The 22,375-nt window shown below is 42.6% G+C and overlaps 1 protein-coding gene across 2 annotated transcripts in view; it reads left to right on the plus strand.

Moving 5' to 3' along the window:
- The window catches only part of LOC134355627 (pleckstrin homology domain-containing family O member 1-like), a 48,339-nt gene that overhangs the window by 23,269 nt on the left and 2,695 nt on the right, over positions 1-22,375 (plus strand). For both annotated transcript variants that reach the window (XM_063065789.1, XM_063065790.1), the window contains exons 4-5: positions 12,398-12,502; positions 15,200-15,298. In XM_063065789.1, the coding sequence (XP_062921859.1) occupies positions 12,398-12,502; positions 15,200-15,298 (204 nt within the window). The remainder of the gene's footprint in view (positions 1-12,397; positions 12,503-15,199; positions 15,299-22,375) is intronic.

Below are 22,375 nucleotides of genomic sequence, written 5' to 3' on the forward strand. Positions count from 1 at the left end.
ATGAGAGCTGGTGACTAAGCAACAGATGGGCATTTGGATGACTGAATGCCACACACTCTGCTGCACTCTAAGGTCCAGCTTGACTGCAGTCCAGCTCTCAAACTTGTCCGAGCTTGGTAAAGCTAATTTGCGATTGAATGCAATTCACTTAATTTTGAAAAGAATCCAATTTTGGCAACTATTACCCCTCTTCCCACCATCCCTTTATACAGTTGTAAATGCAAATGTGCACGACAGAATATAAACACAAATATACTAGAAATACTTTGCAGGTCAGGCAGCGTTTATAGGAAGCGGTCACACCATCTACATTTGGCTGACTGCTTTGCACAGTGTGGAGGACCACGTTGTGAACGCCATCCACTAGATTGGAAGAAGTGTGAATTAATATCTAGAACCCTGGATGGTTGGAAAGAAGGGAGTGGAAGAACCAGTATTGCATCTCCTACGATTGCATGGGAAAGCACCTTAGGAAGGGGAATGGTCGGGGTGAATGTGGGAGTGGACCTGGAAGATAGAAAGAAAATTGTTCCTTTGTGATCCATCAAAAACAGATATTGTAGCATTTGAGACATTCCAAAGGAGATTCTCCAGGCTAATTTCTGGGAGAAGAGGATTCTCCCATAAAGAGAGGTAACCAGGTTAGGTCTTTATTCCTTGGAGTTTAGAAGAATGAAGGTGATCTTGTTGAGATATACGGGCTCCCAATGAGGAATCTACCCAGGATGTACGATCAATAGAAGTATTTAAAGTGGAAGCAGATACTTTTTTGAAAGATTGAGGTTTGAGGGTTATGGGGAACTGGTACAGAAGAGGAGTTGAGGCCAGCATCGATCAGCTATGATCATATTCAATGGTGGCAGGGAAGACTTTAAAGATCTGGTGGCTTACTCCTGCTCCTTCTGTTCTTCTGCACGTGGCAGAAGTTGCAAAGGGTTATCAGTTAAATGTGCAGGTTGATGGTCTCACCATGTATGAAATGACAGATGTGTTACACTGCTTACTTTTTAACGAGTCGTAAATGCACCTTATCATTTGCAAATTTGTTTTTGGTAATGTTACTTTGTTTTGTGTGTGAGTTATATATACTGTGTTGTGCACCTCAGTTCAGAGGAATGTTGTTTGGCGGTCTACGTGTAAATGGCTGAAATAACAATGAACTTGAACTTGTATGGAAAGTAAGGATCATCAAAATGCTGTCCTTCCTCTATCTGGGAGAGAGGATAAGAGCAGAGGTGTTGTAAGCGGATGAGATTAAAATGGACCTTTTCTGCTAACTCTCATCCATCTCTAATATTCCTTCAAAATGTTCTCTATTAGCACATCTTGAGTTCATGGGCATATCCAACCAGCATTTTAGGACTATCATATTCTTTCATTTGTATTCTCTTTCTCCATGTCCAATATCCCTTTCACTTGATAGTGTCTACGCCATATCTGCTCACCAACCTTGGCCTTGTCTTCTCAGAGGTACTCCCTCTCTCTCATCCCTCTTGCAACTTAAAACTAGCTGACTTTTATCTTTCCCAGTTGTTGACCAGAGACTTTAACTTTTTCTCTTTCCACAGACAATGCCTGAGTGTTTTCACCATTTTCTGTTTAAATTTCAGATATTCAGCATCTGCAGTTTTTTTTTCATTTTCATGTACACGTGGGTTCTATTTCCAACTAAAAGTTATAACTGTGATTAATGTTACAAATAGTGACTGAAAGACTTTGCAATGTCTTTATTTTGGTCAAGAAAAAGCAGCTTTTTGAATTCCGTTTTGTTTAGGAAATGCTGCAATAAATAATTTGGCATAATTATGGTCATACTCTATCAACAGTGGTGAATGAAACGCTTGCTGAATAGAGTAGATGGTAGCAGAAAGTTGCAAAAGGATATTAATGAATTACGTAGGTCTGAGAAGGCTGACTGGAAATTTGGAAAAGTGCATAAATTATGAAAGGTCGAGATAATAGGAAGCTTAAAAATCAGAGAATAGATCAGGGTCATGAGATTGAGGGAAGTACAGTTCCCATACCAGGCAGTCAGTCAGGATGCTCTCCATTGTGCCCCTATAGAAAGTTCTCAGGATTTGGGGGCCCATATCAAACTTCTTCAACCGTCTGAAGTGAAAGAGGCACTGTTGTATCTTTCTCACCACACAGCCAGTATGTACAGACCACGTGAGATCCTCTCAACCCCAGATCCATTATCGTCAATAGGGGTTAGCCTCCTGTAGTCCATAACCAGCTCCTTTGTTTTTGCGACATTGAGGGAGAGGTTGTTTTCTTGACACCACTGTGTCAAGGTGATGACTTCTTCTCTGTAGGCTGCCTCATTATTATAAGAGATTAGGCCAATTTGTGTAGTATTGTCAGCAAACTTAATTAGCAGATTGGAGCTGTGTGTGGCGACACAGTCATGGGTATACAGATAGTAAGGGAGGGGGCTTAGGACACAGCCCTGAGGGGCACCTGTGTTGAAGGCCAGAGGGGTAGGTGTGAGGGACCCTACTCTTACCACCTGCTGGTGATCTGACAGGAAGTCCTGGATCCAGCTACACAAGGCAAGGTCAAGGCCGAGGTCTCTGAGCTGCTTGTCGAACCTGGAGGGAATTGTGGTGTTGAATGCTGAACTGTAGTCCAAGAACAGCATTCTCACATAAGCATCCTTCTCCAGATGTGTAAGGACGGTGTGTAGAGCTGTGGCTGTTGCATCATCTGTCGATCAGTTGTGTCGGTAGGCGAATTGTAGGGAGTCCAGTGTGAGTGGCAGCAAGCTGCAGATGTAGTCCTTGACCAGCCTCTCAAAGCATTTGCTTATGTTGAGGTGAGTGCGACAGGGCGTCAGTCGTTCAGACATGTTACCTTGGTCTTTTTAGGTACAGGGACAATGGTGGATGTTTTGAAGCAGGAGGACACTCTACACTGGGAGAGGGAGAGATTAAAAATGTCAGTAAACACACCTGCCAGTGGTGCAGTGCACACCCTGAGTACCCGCCCTGGGATGCCATCCGGTCCTGCAGCCTTGTGGCTGTCCACTAGTTGGAAACACCTGCGTACCTCAGCCTCAGAGATGACCAAGGTGCTGGTCTCTTTGGCGCCTCTCCTCGGGGGCTCAGTGTTGGCACATCGAATCCAGCATAAAAAAGATTTAGCTCATCTGGGAGCAATGGTCGGATCATTACTAAGAGGTCGAAGCAGGAATTGGCCATTCAGCTTCTCATGACTTTCTGTAGTTGTAAGCTGTCTTTGAGGTGCTTTCAAAAATACCTCGCTTTCACATGGTCACATGGTGAGACCACCTTGAGACCTTTGTTATTCATTTCTTTGCAGCAATACTTTTGTTTATGCAGATGTTTTTCCTCTAGGTTGAGATAATAATCAGTATAGCAGTCAATTGTATCTGCAGTGGGGCACAAGCAACCGGAGGATATTGTCATGAGGTTTTGTGATGGCCTCTTTGTTGTTGACTAAGACAAGATTCAATTGGTTATATCAGCTAGACCAGGGTTTGCATCAGGCTTCCTAACCTGAGGCTGTTCCACATTTGTCCAGGGAAGAGGTTGCCAAGTAAACAGAGAAAAGATTCAAGAAAATTCTCCAAACCTCCTTGTAAAGACTTGATGGGCAGAAGGGCCTATTTCTGCGCCATAACTCTTTAGGACTCTATTTGATTTATCTACTGTTTTCTTATTCACCAATATAGTTTCTCCTGCTTGGTTGTAAAGCATGTGCTTTTGTTAATCTTTTCCTTGTATATATCAACAGAAACTTATAGCTTGATGTGTTTCTAAACTTTTCCTCAAATTACACTTGGCTTTACTTTTACCCTTAGTCCTCCCTGTTTCAATCCATAGGCTTGCTGCAAATTCTGCCCTTTCTTTGATCTAATATCATTAATTTGTCAGCCACAAGGGATACATATTTGTTTGCAAACTATATAATAATCCTTTAATTTAAACCCGTACCCTCTGCTTAATTATTGTCATACTTGGTATTGTAGCCAACTCACACCTCTCCATGTGTTTTGTTTAGTTTTAAGATGCTGGTTTCAGATTGAACTAAGCAACTTTCAATCTTTAAATTTCCAAATTATCAATGAATCTTTCTTATTCTACAGTACTAAATCTAAGTTGACTTGTTACCTTGCTGTATCCTCAACGGATGTCTCTTTTGCATGCCTTGAATTTGTCCTTTACCATATTACAGCTAATTTGGTGTGCCAAATCCTGTGTAAAGATCCTTGGTAAACCGGCCTCTACGTTCCTGATTTTTACCATGATCTACATTATTACTATTTGAGGTCCTTAAACAGCTCCTCCTTTTTGTTTCTTAATCCCCCCAACGCAAAAAAGAACTTCTGCTACTTGATTCTCATGCTAAGACTCTATATTTCTAGTGGTATTATCCCATTCTTTATTATCACCTCCTTCTTAACTACTCTGGAATTTTGGTCAAAGTGCACCTAAATTACTGTGTTCACCGTTAATCAGGCCACATCTTGAACACAAACTTCATACTGTGAGTAGTCTTCAACTTGAATGCTGCATCCATTTTAGTAAAACCCTTATAATCCCAATGTTGTGCTCTAATTTGTGTTTTTCCCTTTATAAATCCATAGATCCAGTAGATTTGGCATAACCTGCAAAGAATCATTCTGCGACCTTCTGAGGTTCTTTTGCCTTTGTCAGACAGATTTGACTATACTCCTGCTTTATTGCTTATCAGCTTTGCAACTGATTCTTTTCAACTTTGTATTTCCTCCTCTGCTGGTACTGGCTTGGAATGTTTTCCCACCAGATTTCCGTCTGCGCTGTAGCATCAAAAATAACCTTGTACCCACTCCCTAGTCCCCACCCCAACTAAACCTTTGTAACTTGCTGCCTAACCCTTCAACACATCTGTGCTCATCTGTTTCTGGTCTACTGATCATCTCTGTAATTACTAATTAGTGTTGTTTTAATGGTCAGGAAACCACAACTTGTAAAGGTTGGTGTAAGCAATTTAAAACAAAATTTCTTTAAAAGTTGGTTGGTTAAGTACATCGAGAGGAAAAAATGGGCAGTGCCTTAGGAAATGAGCAAGGAATTTGTAGTAATTGGACAACCAATTCAAATCAAAAATACAGCATTTGATGCAAATCAGAAATAAAAACAGAAAATGCTGGAAATACTCAGCAGGTTGGACAGCATCTACAGACAGAGAAAAGTTAACCTTTCAGGTTGCAAACCCTATCCCACAACAACTCTGCTAAAAAAAACTTCTGACCTTTCCACAGATGCGCCTGACCTGCTGAGTGCTTCCAGTGACCATAAGACCATAAGATGTAGGAGCAGAATTAGGCCATTTGGCCCATTGAGTCTGCTCTGCCATTTCATCATGGTTGATCCATTTTTCCTCTCAGCCCCAATCCCCTGCCTTCCCATATCCCTAATCAGAAATCTATCAACCTCCACCTTAAATATACCCAATGACATGGTCTCCACAGCCACCTGTAGTAACGAATTCCACAGATTCACCACTCTCTGGCTAAAGAAATTTCTCCTCATCTGTTCTAAAAGGACACCCCTCTATTCCGAGGCTGTGTCCTCTGGTATTAGACTCGCACACCATATGAAACATTCTCTCCACATCCACTCTTTCGAGGTCTTTCAACATTTGATAGGTTTCAATGAGATTCTCCCCCCCTCCGCCCCAATTCTTCGGAATTCCAGTGACTAGAGGCCTGGAGTAAACAAATGTTCCTCGTATGACAAGCCGTTCAATTCCAGAATCATTTTCGTGAACAACCTTTGAACCCTCTCCAATGTCTGCACATCCTTTCATAGATAAGGGCCCCAAAACTGCTACAATACTCCATGTGAGGCCTCACTAGTGCCTTATAAAGTCTCAAAATTACATCCTTGCTTTCATATTCAAGTCCTCTCAAAATGAATGCTAACATTGCATTTGCCTTCCTCACCACAGACTCAACCTGCAAATTAACCCTTAGGGAATTCTGCATGAGGACTCCCAAATCCCTTTGCACCTCCGATTTTCGAATTTTCTCTCCATTTAGAAAATAGTCAATGCTTTTATTTCTTCTACTCGAGTGCATGATCATATACTTCCTGACACTGTAAACCATTTGCCACTTCTTTGCCCATCATTCAATCTGTCAAAGTGCTTCTGCAGCCTCTCTACTTTCTCAAAACTACCTGCCCCTCCACCTATCTTCGTATCGTCCGCCAATGCTCTATCCATGCTCGTATCTTTCCTGTAATACCATGGGCTCTTGTTAAGCAACCTCATGTGTAGCACCTTGTCAAAGGCCTTCTAAAAATCCAAGTACACAAATTTAACTTTTGTCTATCCTGCTTGTTATTTCTTAAAAGAATTCCAATAGGTTTGTCGGGCAAGATTTTCCCTTAAGGAAACCATGCTGACTGCTGCCTATTTTATCATGTGCCTCCAAGTACCCTGAAACCATATCCTTAACAATCAACTTCAACATCTTCTCAACCACTGAGGTCAGACTAACTGGCCTATAGTTTCCTTTCTTCTGTCTCACTCCCTTCTTGAAGAGTGGTGTGACATTTTTGGTTTTTCATTCCTCTGGAATCATGCCAGAATCTGGTCATTCTTGAAAGATCATTACTAATGCTTCCACAGTTTCTTCAACCACCTCTTTCAAACCCTTGGGGTGTATACCATCAGCCCCAGGTTACTTATCTACCTTCAGAGCATTTAGTTTCCAAAGAATCTTCTCCCTAGTAATGGCAACTTCACTTACTCTGAGCCCTGATACTCTCAAACTTCCAGGATACTGCCAATGTCTTCCACAGCAAAGACCAATGCAAAATACTTAATCAATTCGTCCACCATCTTCTTGTCCCCCATTACTACCTCTCCAGTAGCAGTCCAATGTCTACTCTTGCCTCTATTTTACACTTCACGTATCTGAAGAAACTTTTGATATCCTCTTTAATATTCTTGGTTAGCTTGCCTTTATATTCCACCTTTTCCTTCTTTATTACTTTTAGTTGCTTTCTGTTGGTTTTTAAAAGCTTCCCAATCCTCTAACTTCCCATTCATTTTTGCTCTATTATATGCCCTCCCTTTGGCTTTTGTGTTGGCTTTGACTTCTTGTTTGTGCTCGTTCAGAATGTCTGCATTGGCACCCTGGGCTGACTGGCCTCCAGTCTTCTATGCTGTGTTATTCTATGAGCATAGTGAACAGAAATAGACTTTCTCTGGGAATCATCTTTAGCTACATGTTTGACGAGCAAGTCTGTCTGGGGAACATGAGACTTTTTGGGCACTTTCGGAGGGGTGTAGCACAGATCGGCTATGCGCTAATGAACAGGCATTTAATGATCATGGTGCCCTTGGCCCTTGTGATTTGAATGAACCATCAAAGAAAGGAAACCAATCAATATTTGACATTGCAGGGTTATATCTACTCCTATATCTGGCAACTGCTCACTGTGGGACCTTTCTCTTATAGTCAGCCCAAGTCAACAGGTCTTTAAACTGAATCAGCAATTCCCTTCCCACAGTCCATGTGTCTGCTCAATGCATTGTGCAGAGCATCTCCTTTTCATGAATACTGACAGTTCAATAGCAGCCACAATTCTGCGTTTGTTTTCAATGTATCATTCCAATTTGCACCTTACTTTCTGACCTGCACAGGCAATTTATGCAGTCATAGTCATAGAAAAGTACAGCACAGAAACAAGACCTTTCAGCCTATCTAGTGCGTGCTGAACCATTTACACTGCCCACTCCCATTGGCCTCCACCAGAACCATTACCTTCCATTCCCCTATCATCCACGTGCCTATCCAAATCCACACCCTCACGTTCCTCCGAGTGAAGAAGTTTCCCCTCATTCCCCTTAAACTTTTCACCTTTCACCCTTAACCTATGATCTCTAGTTGTAGTCTCACCCAACCTCAGTGGAAAAAGCCTGATTGCACTTACCCCTCAATTTTGTATCTCTCTATTAAATCTCCCCTCAATCTTCTACTTTCCAAGGAATAAAGTCCCAATATAGTCAATCTTTGCTCATAATTCAGGTTGTCCAGACTTGACGACATTCTTGTAAATTTTCTCTGTATTCTGTCAACCTTATTTACACCTTAGTTAGGTGACCAGAGCTGTTCACATTACTCCGAATTAAGCCTCATCAATGTTTTATACAACTTCAACATAACATCCCACTTCCTGTACTCAGTACTTTGGTTTTTGAAGGCCAATGTGCCTAAAGCTTTCTTTACGACTTTATCTACCTGTGATGCCACTGTCAGTGAATTATTGACCTGTATTCCCAGATCCCTTTGTTCTATTATACTCCTCAATGCCCAATTATTCACTGTGCAAGATCTACCCTCATCAGTCTACTGAAGTACAAGACCTCGCACTTGTATGCATTAATTTCTTTCTGCCATTTTTCAGTCCATTTTTCCAGCTGGTCCAGATCCCAGTACAAACTCTGATAGTTTTCCTTGCTGTCCACTACACCCCAAATCTTGGTGTCATCTGCAAATTTTCTGATCCAGCTATCCACGTTACCATCTAGGTCATAGATATAGATGACAAACAACAATGGACCTAGCCCTGATCCCTGTGGCACTTCACTAGTCAAAGGCTTCCAGTCAGAGAGGCAACCATCTACTACCACTCTGTCTTCTCCCACAAAGCCAACATCTAATCCAATTTACTACCTTATCTTGAGTGCCCAGCAACTGAAGCTTCTTGACCAACTTCCTATGCGGCACCTTGTCAAATGCCTTGCTAAAGTGCCTGTTAACAACATCCATTGCCTTGACTTCATCAACTTTCCTGGTAACTTCCTTGAAAAACTCTGTAAGATTGGTTAGACATGACCCTACTACACACAAAGCCATGCTGACTATCCCTAATCAGCCAATGTCGATCCAAATAATCACATATCCGGCCCCTTACCTGTTGTTGAGGGGGAACACTCTGCACTGGCTCTTTAACCCCTTTCCTTTTCCTGACACTCACCCAATTTCCTGTTGTCCTGCACCTTGAGAATAACTGCCTCCCTATTCATCTACAGCTTTTCACTTTCTCTCACTTAAGCTTCTCCTTGCTGAAGCCTCAAAATCCCTACTCTAACACTGTTCACTCACACAATGGCTGTTCCACTTGCCCCTGCCTCGTTTTAATTTGTTCTTGCCAATTAATCCCAATCGCTGATTGGCCACTGCTGAAAGCACCAAAGTGCCGAGAGTCAATGCCTTATGTACCCTGAGTGAGCTACGTCTTCTCATGCTTCAGTGTAGGGTGGAGCATAAATGTCAGTAGGAACATGTTGGGTTAATGTTCTCTTTTTTTGTGCTGTATGAATTAGTTAATTTCATACAGTTTGAGAGTGCATTGAAGACGGGAAGCTGCCCAGTATTTGCCTGGCTTAAGATGGAGACTAAAAGGATTGGTGGAACAGAGAGAGTAACAAATCTGAGAGGGAGACCAGAGCTCAGTGCTATCAAACATGAAACATAAGAGGTGAATAGGCTATTCGGCTCAGTGTGTCTGCTCCATTATGGCTGATTTATTATCCCCTTCAACCCCATTCTCCTGCCTTCTCCCCATAACCTTTGACACCCTTACTGATCAAGAGCCTGTCAATTTCCACTTTAGATATACTCGTTTACTTGGCCTCCACAGCTAGTGGATTGGCTAGTGGAAGAGAACCAGTGGCACGAAATTGAAAGGACTAAGGAGATTGTTAAGGGGAAATGAAAGAGGAATTGTGCAATGGAGAGAGTATTTGCTGGGATTAATAGAGGAAGTTGCAGTAAGATAGGATTCATTATTGGGGTTTAACTTGTCTTTTTTTTTGTACAAATTTGGGGAAAGCAAGTAAGTGAACAGATAACTGGTTTGTCTTGTTTGGGGCACAACTTCCATCTCAGGCTTGGGAAGCTTCAGAGGATCCTGGGCTGGTTACCCACCCTGGAACAGAGGCAAAGACAGCTGACAGGTGCTAAGAGACACTTATTCAGACCACAGGGGCTACACTGCTCCCTTAGAAGGAATAGTAAGTCCATGAGCAAAATCAGAAGGATATTGACCAGGCTTTTGAGATGCAGATAGTTCCCATATGGTTTAAAACAAAACTGAAATATTTCTGATCATGGAACTCTGATGTAAAACGGGGAACGTCGACTCAGACCATGAGAGGTCTGCATCGGGCATTTTCATGCCTTACAGGGTGCAGATTGGAAGTCTATGTGGGGCACCACTCCTCGCACAGACACTAGAGCAGTGTGTGATTAAGTAAAACAAGGTGCTAGAAATAATCAGCTACAAGGTCATCATCTGTGGGGTTTTCTTTGCAACATTGGAATATATTACAAATGAACAGCAAACAACGGGGGAAGAAACATGGCAGAAAAATGGATTCCATTTCTGGTTGTACTTCTTAAAACTTATTCTGTTGGTTTAGTTTGGCTGGCTGCTCTATCATCATCAGCAAAGAATCACAAAGGAGTTGCAGTACAGAAGTGGCCATTCAGCCCATTGTTTCTCTGCCAGTCAAAAATGAATCTTAATTCCAGCCTTGTTCCATAGCCCTGTAGTTCACAGTTCTTCAAGCACATGTTTGAATTTGATGAGAATTTCTGCCTTTTCCACCCTTTGAGGTGATGAGTTCCAGATCACTGGGTGAAAAGCGACTTCCCCATCTGCAGTCCTTTTCACTAAAATTAATTCAGAGATCTGTGCCTTCTGCTTTTTTTTAAACCGTTTGCTGAGGGAAATGTCTTTTGTGTGCTCTATCTAGGCCCCTGATAACTTTATGTGCATTGTTGTGTTTTCCCCATCGGCCTCCTGCATTGAAGAACCCTAGATAATGTAGTCTTACCCAGTAGTTACAGTTTTCCCATCCTGGCAACAACTTTGTTGATGTCTTCACACCCTCATCTGTGTAATCAAATCTTTCCGGTGAAATGGTGATCAGAACTGTGTCAGGTGTTCCAGCTGTGATCAAATTGCTATTGTATATGGGTCTAGAGTAACCTTTTCTATTCTATGCCAATACAGCACGTAACCTGGTACACCAGAGGTCCCAACACACTAGACCACCGCTGCAGGACGATAAGGAATGCCTATCGTTCCTTTCCGAGACTGCATTTTTAGCCAGTCAGATCATTTGCCTGTACTCCTACTACCTGCATACAAACAGGGCCTGAAAAGCACGGCACCAGAGATCAGGACAACTAAGGGGTGGTCACGGAAGGCAGAGGAATGGTTACAGGATTACCTTGAGTCAGTGAACTGGGCCATGTTCAAGAGCTCATCTGAGGCCCTGAATGACCACACCAGGATCTTAACAGACTTTTATTAAAACAGCTGGGGATGATTGTGTCCTCACGAAATTGTTCAGGGTTTTCCCCAATCAAGAACCCCAGATGAACCACGAAATTCTGAATTTGCTGAGAGCCAGATTAAAGGCATTCAAGTCTGGAGATCAAGAATGGTACAAGAGGTGCAGGTGTGATCTCCAGAAAGCCTCCTCAAGGGTAAAGTGGAGATTCATGACTAGACTGCAATCAACGAGGGATGGTTGAGAGCTGTGGCAGGGTTTGAATGACATTATCCTCCTACAAAGTTAAATCTTGCAACCTGGGGAATGGCAGAACTTCGCTCCCAGATGAGCTCAAAGCCTTCTATGCTCGCTTTGATCACCAGAACAGGGAGGAAACCATAACACATGTCCCCCAATGATCCTTCGTCCCGGCCCGAAACATCAACTGTACTTCTTCCTATAGATGCTGCCTGGCCTGCTGCGTTCAGCAGCATTTTTTGTGTGTGTTACTTGAATTTCCCAGCATCTGCTGATTTCCTCGAGACTACTCCTCAACCATCAGACTTTTGAACAAAAGGGGATAGCTACGCTCATTCTTATTTTGGTGTTTCCACAACCAATGATCTCAGTTTAAGGACTCTTTATCTTGTTGTTTCATACTTATTATTTATTGCATTATTTGCATTGGCACAGTTTGTTCATTGATCCTGTTTACAGTTACTGTTCTATGGGTTTGCTAAGTGTGCCCACAGGAAAAGTGTTGTATGTGGTGACGTGTATGTACTCTGATAATAAATTTTACTTAGGACATTGAATACTGTTAAAGGAAGTTATCCCATTGGTTCTATAAACATTTATTGACTTTCCAACTTTAAGAATATGCACAAGTACACTTGGAGATCACTTTCTGCGTTTACACCGCTCAGTATCCTCCCATGTTCCCTTGAGTGCTTTACCTCATGAAAGACACTATGTTGCACATCTCTGGATTAAATTCCATTTTTCTGCAAAACTGACTAGACCATGTATGTTGGAGAAATAATGAAAGATGATTTGATACATGAACTAAGCCATTTGTGTCCTTGTTTTTCAGGTTCCTGAACCAAAGTTTCAAGTTCCAAATGCTGAAGAGAAGGATCTGTGGCTCAATGCCTTAAATGAAGCAATCAAAGAAGCCAATAATGAACAGTTTGATAAGGTGATTGTTTTCAGTGTCATTAAGCTGCTGTGCAGATTGGAGTGGTAATCAACTTGTGACTGCTGTCCTCACTTCAGCTTCTTGTTCAAATAAAGCCAATTGTGTACACTTATCACAAGTTTTAATCTTCGCGAGTCACAAATATCTTACCCCTCTTGGAAGCAGACAGATGGCCAATGTCAGCCATGTTTTTACAATGCTGAGCATTAAAATATAAAAGGATAACATAAATGAAGGGTGTAATAGATTCACATGCCACAATGATGACTGCAACTGATAGTAAGTTATTGTGTAGTTTTACAAAAGCAAAGCATCCTCGCTTTCCTCTTTCACTTCCCAGGGGCTTACCAATCTCATTAAGTGCTTAGATGGGATAAATAGAGAGAAGCTGTTTCCTTTTCAGTGAGTTCAAGGTTCAGGCACCACCGTCTGAAAGTGATGGAGAAGGACACAGGGGATATAAGAAAAAATCTTTACATGGAGTAGTTAAGCAGCTTTAATGGGCTGCATTGTTGTGGAAAAGATCGAGCCTCTACAGGAATTAGAAAGAATCATTCTTCCTCTTTTTCTGTGGCCCTGTGTCAATAGAGCTCCCCTCCCCTCCCACCACTGATGGGCAATACATTCCAGTGCTTCGCCAGTCTGTAAGAAAGCTTCTTCTTAATCCTTCGTGTCTTTTTCCATTACTTTTAAGTCTGTAAACACAAGAAATTTTGCAAATGCTGGAAATCTTGAGCAACAGACACAAAATGCTGGAGGAACTCCTGATTTGCTGAATTCCTCCAGCATTTTATGTGTGTTACTTTGTGTCTGTGTTACCTGGTCCTTGAACTCACTGTAATAGGAATGCCTTCTTTCTATTGACCTTATCTAAGCACATTATGATCTTGTATACCTCTAACTAATCTCAACTTCCAAGAAGAACAGCAACAACATCATAGTCTAACCTTGTGGTTAAAATTATCATTCCTGGATACTTTCCAGCAAATCATTTATGTACCTTTGAGGTTCTGCAGATCATTCCTACACATCCATCCTATTAGATGTAATACCCCATTAATAACCCAGTTGTTGCCTCACTAGTTTTTTTAATTAATAAATGCCCAACATAACCTTCATGATTTTGTAAAGCAAAAATAATACACTACAGATCCTGAAAATTTGAAATATAAACAGAAAATGCTGAAAATGCTTAGGGCAAGCAGCATCTATGGAGAGAGAAGCAGAGTTAACATTTCAGGCTATTAAAGGATGATTGAACTGATACATCAATTCTATTTCTTCGCCAACTGTTAGCTCCCAAATATTTCCAGTACTTTCTTTGCTTTATAATTTTCTTCTGTATACAGGATCCAATATGCTCCATGGTGAAACTCTGATAATCTGTCCGACCAGTCAGAAGTCGTGTGGTTTGGGATTTGGCTATTCATATAATGTGTGCTGTGTTCCCTGTGCAGTCACTGGGACCCCAGGTCTTGCATTCCTTGAAACTTGCCTGTCTCTGTTTCCTATGTTCTCTTTAAAGTTAGCAGCCTCACTGAATTACTACTGCTTAACATTTTTAAATATCATTAAAAGCGTGTTGGAATACTAATGAAGTAACATCCAATAATCCAGAAAGTCTGCGAGTCCATCACCACCAAATTCTGGATAAATGGGGATCTACTTTATGAGCTATGTGCCCAGTGTGCCCTGTTACTTTCAAAGATTTCTGGCCTTCTAATGTCACGTTTCTCTATGTTAAGTTTCAGCTGCCTGTTTTCTATAAATCCTGCCAGCCCATCAATGCTCACTTGCACTAGATCATGGTCTCTTTGGGTGGCTTTGCTGTTACTTGCATGGCAGGTAATGGGGAGCCTGAGGCAGGTGCTGGGGGGGGGGTGGGAGGAGGAGGTGGGGATTGATGCTTCTGCTGCTGCTTGTGTGTGGGAAGGGAAGGGGTGGCTTTGGGGTTCTAACATTCATTCTTTGGGTATATTTTCTGTTTCATGGACGTTTGTGAAGAGTAAGAATTTCAGGTTGTATACTGTATGCATTTGCTGGTATTAAATGAAACCACTGAACCACCTTAACACTATTCTTCTCAGTGTTATATTTTCAAGTTTGAGGTCACCTACAAGTTTTGCACTTCTGCCCTCACTAATGTACTGTACATCATAAAAAGTAGTAGTCCCAGCATGGACCCCTAGGGAAACTCTGCCTGCAATCTCCAGAGTTTTAAGGTTAATAATGTTACAACTAACCCATTTATTTTGATAACACACCTTTTGTGTGAGACTTTGTTTAATGCCTTCTAAAATTCTATGTGTATAATATCTACACTATTTGATTCATTAGTCTACTCCATCCCCCATCAAAAAATTTAGTACTTCACTCAATTTACTCCACAAAAATGACTTTAATTTTGAAACATTGTAAGATAAAGAAAACCTAGATCCTGTGATAGAGAATGTACCCATTATTCTGTACTCATGGTATTCCTACAGAGTTGTTGCTGTTTGGCTACTGTGTATCTTGATGAAAGTTGCTGTATGCAGTTGCGCTGACGCGGGGAACAGCGGTGCAGATAAATGTGGCTGGATATCCTTGCTTTCATTCTTGGATCATGAGTGTGATCAGACATGTAATCACGTTTGTGTGCCTGCAGTTTTTCTGAGCATTGTAGTATTGATAGCTAAGCAACATGTTTTTGTTCAGGTTACAGTGGATGAAAAGAATTCTCTGGATCACCTGACGCGCGACAGAGTAAAGATAAACCACACCCGAAGACCGCCCACCAGACAGCACCGGAGAGAGGTAAGCTGGCTGGATAGCTGTAAAATTGTGACTCTCTACAGTTTAAGCATATGTGACTAAATATTAATATCAAGATTGTGAGGAGGATTCACAAACCACTGCAGCAAGAACTATATATGAAACAGCATCCAATGTGAGATGGTGAGGCTTGTTTACACACCCTGTTCTCAGCTTCATTTCCTGCCACAGGACCCATAAACATGCAACATGCATTAAAAAAGAAACATTGCTTTAATTGGTCAAAAACTATGCACTTCAAGCCCAAATGTCAATTTGTGGTTCTGCTCCAGAGATAGTCAGATATTTCCTCTTCCATAAGAGTGGGGTGCAAAATGCATTTTGTAGTTTTAAATTAGCTTTGTTGACCTGTTTGATTCCCTATAACTGACCCATCATCTGTAGTTCTCAAACTTCTCTACATCCTGGTATGTCATCAGTTCAATTTATGGCATGCGACAGGTCCAAGTAATGGGCTTTAGGAAAATTTAATGTAGTGTGCGTGAAATGGCCAAGTACCTTTCCAATAAGTGACCTCTGAGGATCCAGTGTGCCTAGAGTTATTATTTCGGGGACCAGGAATTTTGATTCAAACCCCTTCTCGGCAATACACGGGACCTGAAACGAATGAACAATCTTCATTTCATCAGTTCTCTCTGAAGATGAAGGTATGTTAAAGCAAATTTTTAGAATAGATTTTTAGATTATGAGAACACTCAGTCTTCTTTTATTGTCACTTAGAAATGCATACATGCATTAAGAAATGATACAATGTTTCTCCGGAGCGATATCACAGAAAACAGGACAAACCAAAGACTAGCACTGACAGAACCACATAATTATAACATATAGTTACAGCAGTGCAAAGCAATACTATAATTTGATGAAGAACAAACCATGGACACGGTAAATAAAGTCTCAAAAGTCCCGGAGTCGATCGACTTCCGAGTCCCCAATAGCAGGCGGCAAAAGGGAGAAACTCCCTGCCATAAACCTCCAGGCACCGTCAACTTGCCGATGCCTTGGAAACAGCCGACCACAGCCAACACTGAGTCCATCCGTCCGAAAACTTCGAGCTTCCAACCAGCCTCCCGAGCGCCCTCCTCTGCCGAGCGCCTTTAACCTCACCCTGGCCGGTGAAACACACAAAGCCGAGGATTTTGGGGCCTTCTGCTCCGGAGATTCCGGTTATCACACAGTAGCAGTGGCAGCGAAGCGGGCATTTCAGAAGTTTTCCAGATGTTCCTCCGTGCTCTCACGTCTGTCTCCATCAAATCAGAATTGTGCACGGTCCCCTACTTGACAGATAACAGACATCATCACCGAAGTGGCCGCACGTACTGCCGTCGCGCCACTATCTTCCCTTCCTTTTACATCCCCAGAATTACCCCAGATTCTGGAAATCTGAAATTGAAAGAAAATGAATATCTTTGAAAGCCATCAGGACAGGCAGCAAACAAGAGAAAATCTGCAGATGCTGGAAATCCAAGCAACACACGCAAAATGATGGAGGAATCCATATGCCAGGGAGCACATATGGAAATGAGTATAGTCGGTGTTTCAGGCCAAGACCCTTCAGCAGGACTGGAGAAAAACATGATGAGGAGTAGATTTAAAAGGTGGTGGTGGTGGAGAAACACAAGGTGATAAGTGAAACCGGGAGGGAATGGCAGCAATTGTAGTGAGAGCAGACTAAATGCTTCAAAAAGAATTTATTGCAGATTAATTTTAAGAAACTCTATTTAGCAACCAGCAGTAACGTAAGAAACATTAACAGGAGTAGCCCATTCAGTGAGATCATGGCTGACTTTTTACCTTGGCATCACTTTCCTACACCCTTATCCCTTGATGTTTAAAAAAAGTTATCTGTTTCTAGAATACATTGAACCCTCCTGCCTAGAGAATTCAAAGTTCAAAGAACATCTATTATCCAAGTACATATATGTCACCATATAAAAACCCTTTCACAGTAAATACAAGAAGCACAGTAGGATCAATGAAAGACCCCACCCACCAGGATGGATGGACACCAATGTACAAAAGACAACAAACTGTTCAAATACAAAAATTATGACAATAACTAATAAGTGAGCAATAAATATTGAGAACATAAGATGAAAAGTCCTTGAAAGTGAGGCCATAGGTTGTATAAGATGGTGCTGGTAATCACAGCGACATGTTGTGAGCAACTTACAAATGTTCTAAATATATCTCTTGTGAACTACTTTTACATTGCAATCTGTAGCCTGTAATTTCCCTTTAAGTAACATACTTTTGAAATGTCTTAAATGGACTAGTGATTTCATGGTCTTCTTGACTCTCGGGCATGGTTTAAGCAAACAAACACAGCTGAAAGAGAAGGAGGAGGGGTGGAAACCAAGCCAGTCTACAATGAAGAGGCATGAAACATGAAACTTGCTGTAGCCAGCATCTTTTTAGTAAATGTACATTCGCTGGAGAACAAGATTGAGGGCCCAAAGGCAACATTGCTTTATTGGAGGGAAATGAGGAATTACTGTGCTGTCCGCTTTACAGAGATATGGCTCACTCCGGACATGCCGGATACTTTAGTAATACCCAAGGACTTCTCAGTACACACCATGGACCAAACTGCTGATTCCTTGTGGTTCTTGGATACACTGGTCTTGTTGCACTCTTGTTCCCTGACCTGGAACATCTAATGATGAAGCGCTGACCGTTCTACTTACCAAGAGAGTTCTCCTCCGTGATCCTGACTGCAGTTTACACTCCGCCAAAGGCTGATGTTAAGCAGGCACTCAACGTACTGAGTGTCGCCATCAACAAACAAGAAACAGCCTACCCTGACGCCTTTCAGATCATTGTGGGAACTTCAGTCAGCTTTGTTAGAAGAAATTGCTGCCCAATTATTATCAACATATTACCTGCAGCACCAGGGGTCCCAGCACACTTGACCACTGCTATACTACGATTAGGAATGCCTCCCATGTCTATACCGCACTTCGAGAAATGTGATCACTTAGCTGTCCTCCTCCTACCTGCAAACGGGCAGAGGCTAAAGAGCAAGGCTCCAGAGATCAGGACAACAAAAGGTGGTCATGGAACGCAGACAAGCGATTACGGGATTTCTTCGAGTTGGTGGACTGTGCTGTGTTCAAGGACTCACCAGAGGATCTGAATGAATACACCACGGTTGTCATGGACTTTATAAAAACAGTCATAGACGAGTGTGTCCCCACAATATCATTCAGTGTCTTCCTCAACCAGAAGTCCTGGATGATCTGTGAGATCTGCAATCTGCTGAGCACTCAATCAATAGCATTCCGGTCTGTCGACAAGCAAGATACAAGAGGTCCAGGTACCATCTCCAGAAAGCCATCTCACATATGGAGTGGCAATTCTGGAACAAACAAACAGCCTGAAACGTCGACTGCGTAGTCTTTTCCATTGATACTGCCTGGCCTGCTGAGTTCCTCCAGCATTTTATGTATGCTGCCTTGAAGGATGCTCGACAGCAGTGGCAGGGGGTGGAATGCTATTAATTCCTACCAATTGAAACTAAACGGCAAGGCTTAGCTTGTAGATGAACTCAATGCCTTTTAATGCGTGCTTTATCCGCCACAAACTCCCACAGCCCCCGATGACCCTGTGATTTCAGTCTCTGAGGCCAACATGAGAGGGTAAACCGACAGAAAGCACCTGGCCAGATGGGGTACCTGGCCGAATACTAAGAACCTGTGTTGATCAACTGCTGTCTTTAACCTCTCGCTTCGGCATTCTAAGGTATCCACTTGCTTTGAGCAGGCTTTTTAGTCTCTCCCTCTCCCAGTGTAGAGTGCCCTCCTGCTTCAAAACATCAACCATTGTCCGGGCACCTAAAAAGAACAAGGTAACATGTCTGATCGACTGGTGTCCTGTCGCACTCACCTCAATAATAAGCAAAGGCTGGTCAAGGACTACATCTGCAGCATGCTACCACTCACACTGAACCCCCTACAATTTGCCTACCGACACAACCGATCGACAGATAACACAATCGCCACAGCTCTACACACCGTCCTTACACATCTGGAGAAGGATGCTTATGTGAAAATGCTGTTCTTGGACTACAGTTCAGCATTCAACACCATAATTCCCTCCAGGCTTGACAAGAAGCTCAAATTCCTCAGACTTCACCCTGCCTTGTGCAGCTGGATCCTGGACTTCTAGTCAGATCGCCAGCAGGTGCTAAGAGTGCCCCTCTGACCCTCAAAACAGAAGCCCCCCCCCCCCAGGCTGTGTCCTTAAGCCCCCTCTTTTACTCTCTGTACACCCTTGACTGTGTCGCCACCCACAGCTCCAATCTGCTAATTGAATTTGCAGATGATACTACATTGGTTAGCCTTATCTCAAATAATAACAAGGCAGCCTACAGAGAAGAAGTCACCACCCTGACACAGTGGTGTCTAGAAAACAACCTCTCCCTCGGTGTCGCAAAAACAAAGAAGCTGGTTGCAGACTACAGGAGGAATGGAGATAGGCTCACCCCTACTGACATCAATGGATCTGGGGCTGAGAGAGTGAACAGCTTCATGTTCCTCAGAATACACATTACCGAGGACCTCACTTGGTCTGTACGTACCGGCTGTGAGGTGAAAAAGGCGCAACAGCACCTTTTTCACCTCAGACAGTTGAAGAAATTCAGCATGACTCCCCAAATCATAAGGACTTTTTACAGGGGCACAATTGAGAGCATCCTGACTGGCTGCATCACTGCCTGGTATGGGAACTGTACTTCCCTCAATCGCAGGACTCTGCAGAGAGTGGTGTGGACAGCCCAGCGCATCTGTGGATGTGAACTTCCCACTACCCAGGACATTTACAGCGACAGGTGCGTTAAAAGGGTCCAAAAGATCATTGGGGGCCCAAGTCACCCCAACCACAAACTGTTCCAGCTGCTACCATCTGGGAAACAGTACCGCAACATAAAAGCCAGGACCAATAGGCTCCAGGACAGCTTCTTCCACCAGGCCATCAGACTGATTACTTCATGCTGATACAATTGTATTTCTATGCTATATTGACTGTCCTGTTGTACATACTATTTATTACAAATTACTATAATTTGCACATTGCACACTCAGATGGAGAGGTACTGTGAAGATCTTCCTCGTGTGTGAGGGATGTAAGAAATAAAGTCAATTCAATTATACTGACCTGAGAAGAATGTGGTAACCTGCCTCAGTGGCTGTTTTCCAGTAGAACGTACATCCAGTGCGATGAAATGCTTTGAGAGGTTGGTGACAAAAGGTATCAGCTCTTGCCTGAGAAGGAACTTAGATCCACTCCAGTTTGTCAACCGTCACAACAGGTCAACAGCAGATGCCAATTCATTGGTTCTTCACTCAGCCCTGGAATATCTGGACAGTGAAGTTACATACATGAGGATACTCTTCATTGACTACAGCTTGGCACTCAGTACTTATCATCCCCTCAAAGCTAATCAATAAGCTTCAATACCTCATCGTGCAACTGGCTCCTCGATTTCCTCACTTGCAGACCCTAGTCAGTTCGGATTGCTAACAACATCTCCTCCACAATCTCCGTCAGCACAGGTGCACCACAAGGCTGTGGGATTAATACTCTGCCCTACTTGCATTATACTTGCACTGTGAGGTTAAGCACGGTTCCAATACCATATTTAAATTTGCTGATGACACCACTGTTAGCTGAATTAAAGGTAGTGACGAATCAGCATATAGGAGAGAGATTGAGAATCTGGCTGAGTGGTGCCACAACAACAACCTCCCACTCAGCATCAGCAAGACCGAGCAGCTGATTATTGGCTTCGGAAGGAGGAAACTGGAGGTCCCTGGGCCAGTCCTCATCAGGGGATAAATGGTGGAGAGGGTCAGCAACCTTAAATTCCTCAGTGTTATCATTTCAGAGGAGTTGTCCTGAGCCCAGCACATTCTAACCAGTGCCATTACGAAGAAAACACAGAGCACCTCTACTTCCTTAGAAGTTTGAGAAGCTTCAGCATGTGATCTCAAATTTTGACAAACTTCTATGGATGTGTGGTGGAGAGCATGTTGACTGGTTGCATCACAGCCGGTATGGAAACACCAATGCCCTGAACAGAAAAGCTTACAAAAAGTAGTGGATAAAGCCCTCCCCACCTTTGAGCTCAACTGCTTGGAGTGCTGTTGTAGGAAGGCAGAATCCATTGCCAATCACCCCCACCACCCAGGTCATGCTCTCTTCTCAATGCTGCCATCGGGAAGTAAGTTTAGGGGCCTCAGGACCCACCCCACCAGGTTCAGGAATTCCCTCAACTATTAGACTCTTGAACCAGGGGATAACTTCACTCAACTTCTACAGCTCCACTACCCCTTGGGTGAAGCAGTTTCTTCTTATTTCTGGCCTGAATTGCTGATCCCTCATTTTGAGGCCTGAACTGGGTCTACAATACTCCAGCAAGAAGAGTCAATTGCTTGTCGAACCCATTCAACATTGACTGTAATTAATGATTTAGTTATCATTGAACATGTATCTTGAGTACAGCTGGCATACATATAATTTTTGGCTGCAAATCAGTATTTGCACCATTATTAATGAAGACAGTGTGTGTTAGTTATCAGTTAGTAATACTCGCTCAATTGCTGTTTTACATTGCTGTTTTAGCTCTGGTATGGAAACTAATCTCCCATCCTACTGTCTGAACCTCGGTCACACCACTTAACAATGTGGGTATTCCTCACTCAAACTCAGCACATAGAGTACAGAGAATGAGAACGAGCCCTTGGTCCACAGCGTCTGCGCCAAACACAGTGCCGAATTAAATTATCTCTTCTGCCTGTACGTGATACATCTTTCTCCATACCCTGCATATCCATGTGTTTGTCTAACAATGTCACTATTGTATCGGCTTTCACTACTACCCTAACAGCTTGTTTCAGGTAGCTACCACTTTCTATGTAAAAAAAAACACTTGTCCTGCACATCTCCTTTAAACTTACCCTCTCTCACCTTAGAGGTTGACATTTCTATCCTGGTATTTTTTTTTATATGGATTGATGGTTTAGAGATTGCTGTTGTTAAATACTGATGTCAGGCAGCTTG

Source organism: Mobula hypostoma, chromosome 13 (genome assembly GCF_963921235.1).
Source record: "Mobula hypostoma chromosome 13, sMobHyp1.1, whole genome shotgun sequence".
In the NCBI taxonomy this organism is placed as follows: Eukaryota; Metazoa; Chordata; class Chondrichthyes; order Myliobatiformes; family Myliobatidae; genus Mobula; species Mobula hypostoma.